The 13,319-nt window shown below is 47.7% G+C and overlaps 1 protein-coding gene across 1 annotated transcript in view; it reads left to right on the forward strand.

Annotated features, from left to right (window-relative positions):
• The window catches only part of naaladl1 (N-acetylated alpha-linked acidic dipeptidase like 1), a 97,408-nt gene extending 85,318 nt beyond the window's left edge, over positions 1–12,090 (forward strand). The window contains exons 24-28 of the mRNA XM_087983714.1: positions 137–218; positions 2,792–2,965; positions 4,858–4,945; positions 7,705–7,797; positions 11,739–12,090. Coding sequence (XP_087839840.1) covers positions 137–218; positions 2,792–2,965; positions 4,858–4,945; positions 7,705–7,797; positions 11,739–11,910 — 609 coding nt within the window. The 3' untranslated portion in view covers positions 11,911–12,090. The remainder of the gene's footprint in view (positions 1–136; positions 219–2,791; positions 2,966–4,857; positions 4,946–7,704; positions 7,798–11,738) is intronic.
• Positions 12,091–13,319: the final 1,229 nt, after the last annotated feature.

The raw sequence follows: 13,319 nt of genomic DNA on the forward strand, positions 1-13,319 counted from the left end.
GGGAGTGTTTTGGTGTAAGTGTGTCTATATGTTGTTGCTTTGGTGTGTGTGGTGTGGTTTATTTTTGTCCAGTGGCTGTTTCTACATATGCTGCAGTCAATTTCACTAACGTCTGCTGTCTCTGTTCCCACAACAGACAAAAACAAAAGCTCGAATCTACCCTGCTTACCACACAGGCTACGATACTTTCGATTATGCTTCTCGTTTCATTGACCCAGGTGTGTGTGACCTGTCCGGGTGGTGAATCCACCCCGACACCCAGGGGCTCAGAGCACAGGCAACAGGTGGTCAGGACTTGGGGCACCTTTGGGTGCATCCCAGCCGAGCCATTTACTGTCACAGAAACAATGTAGGAAAGAAATGGGGTCAGTACTGAGGGAGTGCCATACTGCTGAGGAATGCTATACTGTCAGAGAGTCAGTGCTGAGGAATGCTATACTGTCAGAGGGTCAGTACTGAGGGAGTGCCGCACTGTCAGAGGGTCAGTACTGAGGGAGTGCCGCACTGTCAGAGGGTCAGTCCTGAAGGAGTGCCGCACTGTGGGAGGGTCAGTGCTGAGGGAGCGCCGCACTGTCGGAGAGTCAGTACTGAGGGAGCGCCGCACTGTCGGAGGGTCAGTACTGAGGGAGTGCCGCACTGTCGGAGGGTCAGTACTGAGGGAGTGCCGCACTGTGGGAGGGTCAGTACTGAGGGAGTGCCGCACTGTGGGAGGGTCAGTACTGAGGGAGTGCCGCACTGTCGGAGGGTCAGTACTGAGGGAGTGCCGCACTGTCGGAGGGTCAGTACTGAGGGAGTGCCGCACTGTGGGAGGGTCAGTACTGAGGGAGTGCCGCACTGTGGGAGGGTCAGTACTGAGGGAGTGCCACACTTCAAGAGGGTCAGTACTGAGGGAGCGCCGCACTGTTGGAGGGTCAGTACTGAGGGAGTGCCACACTGTCAGAGGATCCGTACTGAGAGAGCACTACACTACTGGAGAGTCAGTACTGAGGGAGTGCCGCACTGTCGGAGGGTCAGTGCTGAGGGAGTGCCGCACATTCGGAGGGTCAGTACTGAGGGAGTGCCGCACTGTCGGAGGGTCAGTACTGAGGGAGTGCCACACTGTCAGAGGATCCGTACTGAGAGAGCACTACACTACTGGAGAGTCAGTACTGAGGGAGTGCCGCACTGTCGGAGGGTCAGTGCTGAGGGAGTGCCGCACATTCGGAGGGTCAGTACTGAGGGAGGCCCACATTATCAGAGGGTCAGTACTGAGGGAGTGCCACATTGTCGGAGGGTCAGTGCTGAGGTAGTGCCGCGCTGTCGGAGGGTCAGTGCTGAGGGAGTGCCACACTGTCAGAGGGTCAGTACTGAGAGAGCACTGCACTATTCGAGAGTCAGTACTGAGGAAGCGCCGCACTGTCGGATGGTCAGTACTGAGCGAATGCTGTGCTGCCAGAGGGTTAGTACTGAGGGAGCGCTGCATTGTCGAAGGGTCTGTGCTGAGGGAGTGTCGCACTGTCAGAGGGTCAGTATTTAAGTGATATGTCTAAATGACTTGGATGAAAGTGTGGATGGGTGGGTTATTAAGTTTGCTGGTGATACTAAGATTGGTCAAGTTGTGGATGGTGTAGAAGGTTGTCAAAGGATATAGTGGGATAGAGATCAGTTGTAGATACGGGGGAGAAATGGCAGGTGGAGTTTAATCCGGTAAGTGTGAGGTGCTGCACTTTGTGAGATCAAGTGTTAAGGACAAGTATACAGTTAATGACAGGACCCTGCACAGCATTGATGTACAGTGGGGTGTTGGGGTTCAAGTCCATAGCTCCCTGAAAGTCGCCCCGTGAGTAGATAGGGTGGTAAAGAAGGCGTATGGCATGCTTGTCTTTATTGGTCGGGGAATTGAGTACAAGAGTCAGGATGCCATGTTGCAGTTGTATAAGACTTTGGTTAGGCCACACTTACAGTATTACATTCAATTCTGGTCACCACATTACAGGAAGGATGTGGAGGTTTGGAGAGGGTGCAGAAGAGGTTTACCGGGATGCTGCCTGGATTGGAGGGTGTGAGCTATAAGGAGAGGCTGGAAAAACTCAGGGTGGTTTCTCTGGAGCAGCGGAGGCTGAGGGGAGGCTTGATAGAAGTCTCTAAAATTATGCGATGCATAGGTAGGGTTGATGGTCTTTTCCCAGAGTTGAATGTCTAATACTAGGGGGCATGTATTTAAGGTGGTGGGGGGTGAGAGTTCAAAGGGGATGCGAGGGGCAAGGATTTAATATAGAGAGTGGTAGGAGTCTGCCGGAGGGTGGTGGAGGTCGATACGATAGGAGTGTTTAAGAGACTTTTAGATAAGCACATAAATATGCAAGGAACAGAGGGATATGGACCAAGGGAGGGTGGAAGGGATTAGTTGAATTTGGCATCATGTTCAGCACAACATGGTGAGCTGAAGGGCCCGTTTCTGTGCTGTATTGCTCTATGATCTAAGTGCCAAATGGAGACTTTTTCTTTCAACCAGTGTTGTCCTTGAATGGTGTCTGTGATTTGGAAGTTGTGGTGGACTGTCTATACCTTCCCCTGAGGGGTAATTGATGACAGTGTGGTAACAGCATCATATACAGAGTTTGCCATTCCAGTGAGGCCAGCAAGCACCATGGAGCTAAGATGTAGTCTCCTGTCTCTCAGCCCCATTTCCTGGGCACTTCAGTCTGCTAGCAGCATGTTCTGCTCCCAAACATTGGTGTACTCCTTTTTATTTACCTGCCCACGGCCTCCTCACCGCCCAGGCTCATCCTCTGACTTTTCTACCTTTCAGGTTTCACCAGCCACCAGACAGTCGGTAGGACAGCAGGCAATGTCTTAATGCGGCTGGCTGACAGTGTCATCCTCCCTCTCAATATCAGAGACTACAGCGAGGCCATCGACCAGCTCTACAACACAGCAGAGAGGGACTTCGCTCCAGAGCTCCTGAGGCAGAATATCTCCCTGGGTTAGTATTAGTACGAGGGGACACATACCAAATGGCTGCAGAGTCATATCTCCAGCTAGTCCCCTAATGTACTCACCAAGTCACAGCCCAGTTGATCACTCACTTGTGCTGGTCATGGGATGTGACTCTGATCTTGGGGCACACAAACATACCAGTTAGGAGCTGAATTTGACCACTTGGCTCAGTCATTCAATGAGATCAGAAGACCTCCACATTCCCGCTCACTCTAAATAACCTTCCCATCGCTCCTTATCACAAATCTGTCTGTGTCTCTCAAAAGGCACTGCTTCCTCTGCCTTTTTTTTTATTTTTTAATAGATATTTTTATTAGAAATTTAACATTTTTACAAGTTTACAAAAATAAACAAAACTCTCAGATATAAACATTGATATACAATTAGCTCAAATATACAATAACCAAAATTTGACAAAAAAAACAAAACAACAAAAAAAAAGAAAAAATAAACAAAAACCGAAAAGAAAAAAAAAACACAAACAAACAAAACTCAACTATCTACTAATCTAACCTACAACTAACCAGGGTGTATATTTAAGTCTCTTACATGCTCGGGATGTGTTAACATCAGATATGATAAAACCCGTATTCGTGCGGGATTCCTCCTCCGAGGGGCCGCGGACCAGCCAGGTTTGTAGTCTCAATTAAATAAAAGCCCTTGTTAGGATAGCCGAAATATCTGTATTTATGTAATTCAAAAAGGGCTGCCATATTTTATAAAATAATTCGGTCTTTCGGTGCACCATATTTGTAAGGAAGTCAAGGGGAATACATTCCATAATTAGTCTGTGCCAATTTGAAAGTCCAGGGGGGCGCTTCCTCTGCCTTTAAAGGAAAAGTGTTCCGTAGGTGAGCTCTTATTTTGAAAGTGACCACTCGTTCTGGATTTTTCTCCAAGAGGAAATATCCTCTCGTATCTACACGGTCAAGACCCCTCAGGATCGTATATGTTTCAATCAGGTCAGCTCTTACTTGTCCATATCCCAGTGAATATAAGCCCAACCTTTCCACATAAGATAGGCGAAAGTGAGGACTGCGGATGCTGGAGATTAGAGTCAAGATTAGAGTGGTGCTGGAAAAGCACAGCAGGTCAGGCAGCATCCGAGGAGCAGGAAAATCGACATTTTGGGCAGGAGCCCTTCATTAGGAAGGATGAGGAACTCTTTCGTCATAAGATAACCCACCCAGTCCAGGAATTATTCTGGTAAACTTTCTCAGAACTGAAGGGCTGTGCGCAGTATTCCAGATGCAGTCTCACAAGTGCCCTGTATAATTCCGTAACTAAAAAAACTCCACACAGGCTGGTGTCCCATCACAAAGTCACCCTTTGTTTACATCTGGAGAGACCCTGACACTGATCCAGCTCCCTCAGAGCCAGCTCTCAGAGTGAGCAGGATGTCTGATACTCCTGTTTATTTTTTTGTTGTTGTGAATGGAACCCCTGACACTCCTGGTTGGTCATTTTTTTTTACTCTTATTGTTTTTTTTCTTTCTTTAATTTTTTTTATTTACCCCCACAACAGGCTCTGAACCCATCAATGCCCTCTGCATCACCGTCCATGCCAAGAAAACCAATTCTGGCTTACCGCATTGCCGCAGCTGAAGCTGAACACCTCTGATCCCATAGGTGCCACCGTCTCTGCAATCCAGAATAAAAGATGTGGTCTTTGTACACAAAGTTTCTTTTCACTGCCTCCCCACCCCGACTTCACTGGCTTCCTGTACCACGGTGCCATGGTCAGTTAGCTCCTTCACCCTGAAGTTTCCAGTCTCGCCCAAACAGGTTGGAAGATCCTCCAGCCTGTTTGTTAATGGGGCGATGTACTATCCTCACACCATCTCAGGTCGCCATTTCACAACTTCTTCTGTTTTCTAGATCCTCTACATTCTGCCGTAAAGAAGCTAAAGGAAGCTGCTGAGGGTCTTCACACTCGAATATCTGAGCTGAGGGATCAGCAAGTAAGGTGGGTGCCCTCCGCCCTTTGACCATCAGATCTTTATTTATACCTGACCTCTGAACCCAACTAGGCAGGATCCATGTCCAGCAGCTGGTGTCAAACTGGGTGGGGGGAGGTAGAGAGCAGGCAGTGATGATGTTCAGAAAGTAGGAGCAAGACAAGGCCATTCAGCCTTTCAAGCCTGTTCTCACTCTCTGCCCCATACACTTTGATCCCTTTAGCCCCAAGAACTATATCTAACTCTTTCCTTGAAAATGTACAGAGCTGATGCTGACTCACACACACACACACACTGCAGTACCTGGTACCTCAGTAAGAGAAAACGTGGGTCACTCTCAGCTCTCCAGTCTGAAGATCATGGGTTGAAGTTGCAGACCGGAGGCTTGAACAACTTCAGGCTGTGAAGAGGTGAAATCTTCATGAAGTGACAATAAATAGAGGTGAAAGTGAGGATTGCAGATGCTGGAGATCAGAGTCAAGATCAGAGTGGTGCTGGAAAAGCACAGCAGTTCAGGCAGCATCCAAGGAGCAGGAAAACCAACGTTTCGGCCAAAGGCCCTTCATCAGGAATGAGGCAGGGAGCCTCCGGGGTGGAGAGATAAATGGGAGGGATAAATAGAGGTGTCTGTTAGGGGGAATGTCATCGGGCAAGGCAAAGGAAGATTGCCCCTCGATCAAGACGACTTAAAACAATGATCTGGCTCAATATCATAGAGTCATAGAGATTTACAGCATGGAAACAGTCCCTTCGGTCCAACCCGTCCATGCCGACCAGATATCCCAACCCAATCTAGTCCCACCTGCCAGCACCCGGCCCATATCCCTCCAAACCCTTCCTATTCATATACCCATCCAAATACCTCTTAAATGTTGCAATTGTATCAGCCTCCACCACATCCTCTGGCAGCTCATTCCATACACGTACCACTCTCTGAGAGAAAAAATTGCCCCTTAGGTCTCTTTTATATCTTTCCCCTCTCACCCTAAACCTATGCCCTCTAGTTCTGGACTCCCCGACCCCAGGGAAAAGACGTTGTCTATTTACCCTATTCATGCCCCTCATAATTTTGTAAACCTCTGTAAGGTCACCCCTCAGCCTCCAACGCTGCAGGGAAAACAGACCCAGCCTGTTCAGCCTCTCCCAGTAGCTCAGATCCTCCAAACCTGGCAACATCCTTGTAAATCTTTTCTGAACCCTTTCAAATTTCACAAGATCTTTCCGATAGGAAGGAGGCCAGAATTGCATGCAATATTCCAACAGTGGCCTAACCAATGTCCTGTACAGCCGCAACATGACCTCCCAACTCCTGTACTCGATACTCTGACCAATAAAGGAAAGCATACCAAACGCCACCTTCACTATCCTATCTACCTGCGACTCCACTTTCAAGGAGCTATGAACCTGCACTCCAAGGTCTTTTTGTTCAGCAACACTCCCCAGGACCTTACCATTAAGTGTATAAGTCCTGCTAAGATTTGCTTTCCCAAAATGCAGCACCTTGCATTTATATGAATTAAACTCCATCTGGCACTTCTCAGCCCATTGGCCCAGATCCTGTTGTAATCTGAGGTAACCCTCTTCGCTGTCCACTACACCTCCAATTTTGGTGTCATCTGCAAACTTACTAACTGTACCTCTTATGCTCGCTCCCAAATCATTTATATAAATGACAAAAAGTAGAGGGTCCAGCACCGATCCTTGTGGCACTCCACTGGTCACAGGCCTCCAGTCTTAAAAACAACCCTCCACCACCACCCTCTGTCTTCTACCTTTGAGCCAGTTCTGTATCCAAATGGCTAGTTCTCCTTGTATTCCATGAGATCTAACCTTGCTAACCAGTGTTCCATGGGGAACCTTGTCGAACGCCTTACTGAAGTCCATATAGATCACATCTACTGCTCTGCCCTCATCAATCTTCTTTGTTACTTCTTCAAAAAACTGAAGTTTGTGAGACATGATTTCCCATACACAAAGCCATGTTGACTATCCCTAATCAGTCCTTGCCTTTCCAAATACATGTACATCCTGTCCCTCAGGATTCCCTCCAACAACTTGCCCACCACTGAGGTCAGGCTCACCAGTCTATAGTTCCCTGGCTTGTCTTTACCACCCTTCTTAAACAGTGGCACCACGTTAGCCAACCTCTAGTCTTCCGGCACCTCACCTGTGACTATCGATGACTCAAATATCTCAGCAAGAGGCCCAGCAATCACTTCTCTAGCTTCCCACAGAGTTCTCGGGTACACCTGATCAGGTCCTGGGGATTTATCCACCTTTAACCGTTTCAAGACATCTAGCACTTCCTCCTCTGTAATCTGGACATTTTGCAAGATGTCACCATCTATTTCCCTACAGTCTATATCTTTGAGGGGCCCTATTCTCTCCCTAGTTACCCTTCTGTCCTTAATATATTTGTAAAAGCCCTTTGGATTCTCCTTAATTCTATTTGCCAAAGCTATCTCATGTCCCCGTTTTGCCCTCCTGATTTCCCTCTTCAGTATACTCCTACTGCCTTTATACTCTTCTAAGGATTCACTCGATCTATCCTGACATATGCTTCCTTCTTTTTCTTTGTGAGACCTTGCTGTGTGAAAATTATTGCCTCCATCACAATAGTACCAATGCAGTAGAGCAATAAGAATTGTACAACAGAAGGCTCTTAATTGACTGTAAATCAGAATGGGACATCTGAAAGGCACTAGACAAATGCAGTTTGAGTTGCTATTCCACCTCAGTGACAGTACCTTGTCTCCCTCTGATCCAGCCCTCTGACACTGCGGATGGTCAATGATCAGCTGATGCTGCTTGAGCGATCATTCCTCAATCCAGTCGCCTTTCCTGACAAGCTGTATTATCGGTAAGTCTGCTCCCCTACTGGTCACCCCCAGTACTATCACTAAGTCTGCTCCCCTACTGGTCACCCCCTGTATTATCGGTAAGTTTGCTCCCCTACTGGTCACCCCCAGTACTATCAGTAAGTTTGCCTGCCCCCTGCTGGTCATCCCCTGTATTATCGGTAAGTCTGCTCCCCTACTGGTCACCCCCTGTACTATCGGTAAGTCTGCCTGCCCCCTGCTGGTCACCCCCAGTACTATCGGTAAGTCTGCCTGCCCCCTGCTTGCCACCCCCTGTACTATCGGTAAGTCTGCCTGCCCCCTACTGGTCACCCCCTGTACTATCGGTAAGTCTGCCTGCCCCCTGCTGGTCACCCCCAGTACTATCGGTAAGTCTGCCTGCCCCCTGCTGGCCACCCCCTGTACTATTGGTAAGTCTGCTCCCCTACTGGTCACCCCCTGTACTATCGGTAAGTATGCCTGCCCCCTGCTGGTCATCCCCTGTATTATCGGTAAGTCTGCCTGCCTCCTGTTGGTCACCCCCTGTACTATCGGTAAGTCTGCCTGCCCCCTGCTTGCCACCCCCTGTACTATCGGTAAGTCTGCCTGCCCCCTGCTGGTCACCCCCTGTACTAGCAGTAGGTCTGCCTGTCCCCTGCTGGTCACCCCCTGTACTATTGGTAAGTCTGCCTGCCCCCTGCTGGTCACCCCCCTGTACTATTGGTAAGTCTGCCTGCCCCCTGCTGGTCACCCTCTGTACTAGCAGTAGGTCTGCCTGTCCCCTGCTGGTCACCCCCTGTACTATCGGTAAGTCTGCCTGCCCCCTGCTGGTCACCCCCTGTACTAGCAGTAGGTCTGCCTGTCCCCTGCTGGTCACCTCCTGTACTATCGGTAAGTCTGCCTGCCCCCAGCTGGTCACCCCCCTGTACTATTGGTAAGTCTGCCTGCCCCCTACTGGTCGCCCCCTGTACTAGCAGTAGGTCTGCCTGCCCCCTGCTGGTCACCCCCCTGTACTTTCGGTAAGTCTGCCTGCCCCCTGCTGGTCACCCCCATGTGCTATCGGTAAGTCTGCCTGCCCCCAGCTGGTCACCCCCCTGTACCATTGGTAAGTCTGCCTGCCCCCTGATGGTCGCCCCCTGTACTAGCAGTAGGTCTGCCTGTCCCCTGCTGGTCACCCCCTGTCCTATTGGTAAGTCTGCCTGCCCCCTGCTGGTCACCCCCCTGTGCTATCAGTAAGTCTGCCTGCCCCCTGCTGGTCACCACCATGTGCTATCGGTAAGTCTGCCTGCCCCCTGCTGGTCACCCCCATGTGCTATCGGCAAGTCTGCCCCTGTGTGTCTCCTGCTCCCTTTGTGTGACACACTTTTTCTGGGTGTCTTTTTTCTATGGCTCTTTCTTCCTCTCTCTCTGTCACCACGACTCCCCGATGTGATACACTTTGTCTGGGACCTTTTCTATGTGCACGTGATGTGCTGTCTCTCTTTCTCATTCTCACTCTCTCTGCATGACCATGTCTCATTTGCTCTGTCTGTGATGCTGCCTGTGTTTCTGTCTCTCCCTCTGTGATACTGCTTGTCCCTCTCTCTCTGCCTGTGACTCCCTTTAATTCTCTCTCTCTCTCTCTGTCAAATCTGTCTCTTGTCTTTCACTGTGCAGTTCTACCAGAAGTTCTAGATTCAAGTAAATTAATGACCTGCTTGCTAGTTTCCATCTCCCTAACCTTTAAGAGCAACAGCAGTATTTACCATCCACAAGATGCATTGCAGAAATTCACTAAGGACCCTCAGACCTTCCAAATCCACGACCACTTCCATCTAGAAGGACAAGGGCAGCAGATACTTGGGAACACCACCCCTCTGCAAGTTCTCCTCTAAGGCACTCACCATCCTAATTTGGAAATGCATCACCGTTCCTTCAGTGTCACTGGGTCACAGTCCTGCAATTCCAGGGGGCATTGTGGGTCAACCCACAGCAACAGAACTACAGCGGTTCAAGAAGGCAGCTCACCACCACCTTGTCAAGGACAACTAGGGACGGGCAATAAACATTGGCCCAGCCAGTGATGCCCACATCCCACAAATGAATCCATTTAAGAAAACTACTGTCTGAACTGTCCTTTGGCATTTCCCCCCAGACCCCTGATTTCAGGTCCACTGGGGCTGGCTTTGTGGTTTACCATTGCCAGCTTCAGTTGAGTCCATCTCTGGTTCTCTGGGGCTGGACACCGCTGCCACCATATGAGAAAGAGTGGGCAGCAACAGGAAATGCTGAAGTAACTATATCTGTCCTAGCCCCAGGCACCAATACCATGATTTAGTAGTGTCCACTACTTCCCCAGCACTATGACTGCATCCACTGCTTCCTCTCTTCTATCCTGCTTGCTACCTTCTCAAATATTTCAGATAAGTTTCTCAGGCATGACATTTCCTCATGAAGCTGCCTGATCATATCATGCATTTCTAAATGCTCCGCTATTACAAATGTTAAGCTAGCTGGCCTATAGTCATCTTTCTTCTGTCCTCATTTTTAAATAAAGGTGCGACATTGCCACTTTTCCAATCCTCTGGGACTTTTCCAGAATTTAAGCGTTCCTGGAAGATCACTACCACTGCAATCACTATTTCTGCAGCAATTTGCTTTAAAATCATAGAAGGCCAGGGGACCTATCGGTCTTCAGCCCTATTAATTTCCCTAGTCCTTTTCCTTTAGTGATAATTACTGTTTTTAGTTCCTGTATGTCTTTTGCCCCTTGAATATGTAATAATTTTGCAATGTTAATCTTCTCTTCTACAGTGAAGACTGATGCAAAGTGTTTATTCAACTCCTCTGCCATTTCCTGGTTTCCTGTTATTTCCCTAGCCTCATTCCCTCAGGAATGAAGTTCACTCTGGCTTCTCATTCCCTCTTTATATATTTACAGAAGCTCTTACTGTCTGTTTTGATCTTCTTGTTAGTTTACTGTCAAACTTATTTTATTCTTTTTAATTATTGTTTTGGGACATCTTTTATTGGTTTTTAAAACTTTCCCAATCCTCTGGCTATCACTAATCTTCGCCACAGTGTATTTTAAAAAAATCTTTCCATTTGATATTATCCTTAACTCTTTGATTAACCATCGTCAATTATCCCCTTTCCTTCACTAGGTTATATTATTCTCGTGAGCCATGAACTAATTTATTAAATGTCTCTTTTCGAGCTCTCCACAGCAGATCTAATCTCACATTTCTTATGATCATTCTGCACTTTGAAACCTCAGTTCTGTAACTTTGTATTCCTCACTCTGTTTTAGCACTGTGAGCTTTGTGTGCTATGATTTGCCTGTACTGCACACAACACAAAACCTTTCACTGTAGCTAGGTACAGTGGGGCGGCACAGTGGTTAGCACTGCTGCCTCACAGCGCCAGAGACCCAGGTTCAATTCCCGCCTCAGGCAACTGTCTGTGTGGAGTTTGCACATTTTCCCTGTGTCTGTGTGGGTTTGCTCCGGTTTCCTCCCACGGCCGTGTAGTAGTGTTAGGTGAAGGGGTAAATGTAGGGGAATTCGTCTGGATGGGTTGCTCTTCAGAGGGTCGGTGTGGACTTGTTGGGCCGAAGGGCCTGATTCCACACTGTAAGTAATCTAAATCTAGGTCCATGACAATCATAAATCAAATCAAGTTTGTTTTTTGATAAACTTCTTTCCCAATCCTCTCCAGCGACCTCTGTCCTCATTCCTTTGAAATTACCCCGTTTAAAATGTTGACCACAATAGGTTCCAATCCATCTTTCTCAATCTCAAACTTAATCTGCCTCCCACTTTCTTTCCCTGTCTCTGTTTTTCCATCACTGCTCCTCAGTCTTGCTCCGCCCAATCTTCCTTCATTCTTTCTGTCCCAATAGACCCTCCCAACACCGCGCTGCACTCTGTCCAGTGATCATTCTGCCCGCTCCTTCAACAGTGAGTTTCATTTATTCCTTCTGCAGACACGTCATCTACGCGTCAAAGAATTCAGATGTGGAAACATTTCCCGGACTAGCCGATGCTTACCAGCGTGCCCTGGCCAATGGAAATGCCTGGGATGATGTTCGGAAGCACCTCACGGTAGTTACTTACACTCTGGAGAGTGCAGCCTCAACCCTGGAGGCTGTGATCTAGCAGGCATCTCTAGGCAACCTTTCATTGAAACCAAGTAACCACAATAAAAAAATGATGCGTTTATAGGGTTTCCTGCTGTTCCATTTTAACACATCCTCTCACCCTCAACAATGTGGTGCATTGTGCTAACCTATATTAAGTCACCATTTCCCTATGGAAAATAAAGTGAAGAAAATATAAGTTCATGGGTAATATGTTTATCCATATAGAAGATTAGCTGGCTGATAGGAAGTGGGCATAAAAGGGTCATTTTCTTATTGACAAGAATTAACAAACATGCCTCAGTGATTGGTACTTGGCTGTAATTACAATCACATGAATGACTTCGATGAAGGAACTGAAGATATATTCTCATTTATAACAAATAGTCTTGAAGACAACAGGAAGGATATTATGCTACAGTTGTACAGAGCATTAGTGACACCTGGAGTACTATAAACAGCACAGGACAACATGCATGCCAAATGTTGTACCAGCACGCAACAGCTAAGTGATTCCACAAGCACCAGGTCAAATCTAAGCTCTGTGGTCTTCCCAGATACTGTCATAAATGGTGGTGGACTATTAAACAACTCGCTTGGAGTAGGCTTCATAAATAATCCCATCTTCAGTGATGGGGGAATCTCAGCACAGTGCAAAAGACAAGATGTTCACCTTCAGCCAGAAGTGTCAGTTAGATGACCCATCTCAGCAATATGAAGTAATTGCATTTTATGTATAGAAATGATTGAAGGCACTGCATGCTGCAAAGGCTATGGGCCCTGACAACATTCTGGCAATAGTACTGAAGACTTGTACTCTAGAACTTGCCATTTCCTTAGCCAAGTTCTTCCAGTGCAGTTACAACACTGGCATCTACTCAGTAATTTGGAAAATTGCCCAGGTAAGTCCTGTACATAAAATGCAGGACAAATTCAACCTGACCACTTAGTGACCCATGTGTCTACTCTCAATAGTCAGTGAAGTGATGGAAGGTGTCATCAACAGTGCTATCAAGCAGCACCTGCTCAGCGACGCACAGTTTGACCTCATTATAGTCTTGGTTCAAACATGGACAAAAGAGCTGAATTCCAGAGATGAGGTGAAATGACAGCCCTTGGCATCGAGGCTACATTCAACTGAGTGTGGCATCACAGAGCCCCAGTAAAGCTAGAGTCTCTTCAGGAGTTCCTCAAGGTGGTGTCCTAGGTCCAACCATCTTCAGCTGCTTCATCAATGACCTTCCGTCCATCATAAAGTCAGAAGTGGGCATGTTTGCTGATGGTCACACTATGTTCTATATACTATTGACCAGAAAATAAACTGGACTGGACCTATAAGACCACAGGACATGGGGGCTTTGCCACTCAGAGAGATCATGGCTGATCGGATAATCCTCTCAACTTCACGTTCCTGCCTACTTCTCATGA

The sequence above is a fragment of the Chiloscyllium plagiosum genome, unplaced genomic scaffold (genome assembly GCF_037043375.1).
Source record: "Chiloscyllium plagiosum isolate Xiang-an unplaced genomic scaffold, Cpla_swu_hap1 HiC_scaffold_46, whole genome shotgun sequence".
NCBI lineage: Eukaryota > Metazoa > Chordata > Chondrichthyes > Orectolobiformes > Hemiscylliidae > Chiloscyllium > Chiloscyllium plagiosum.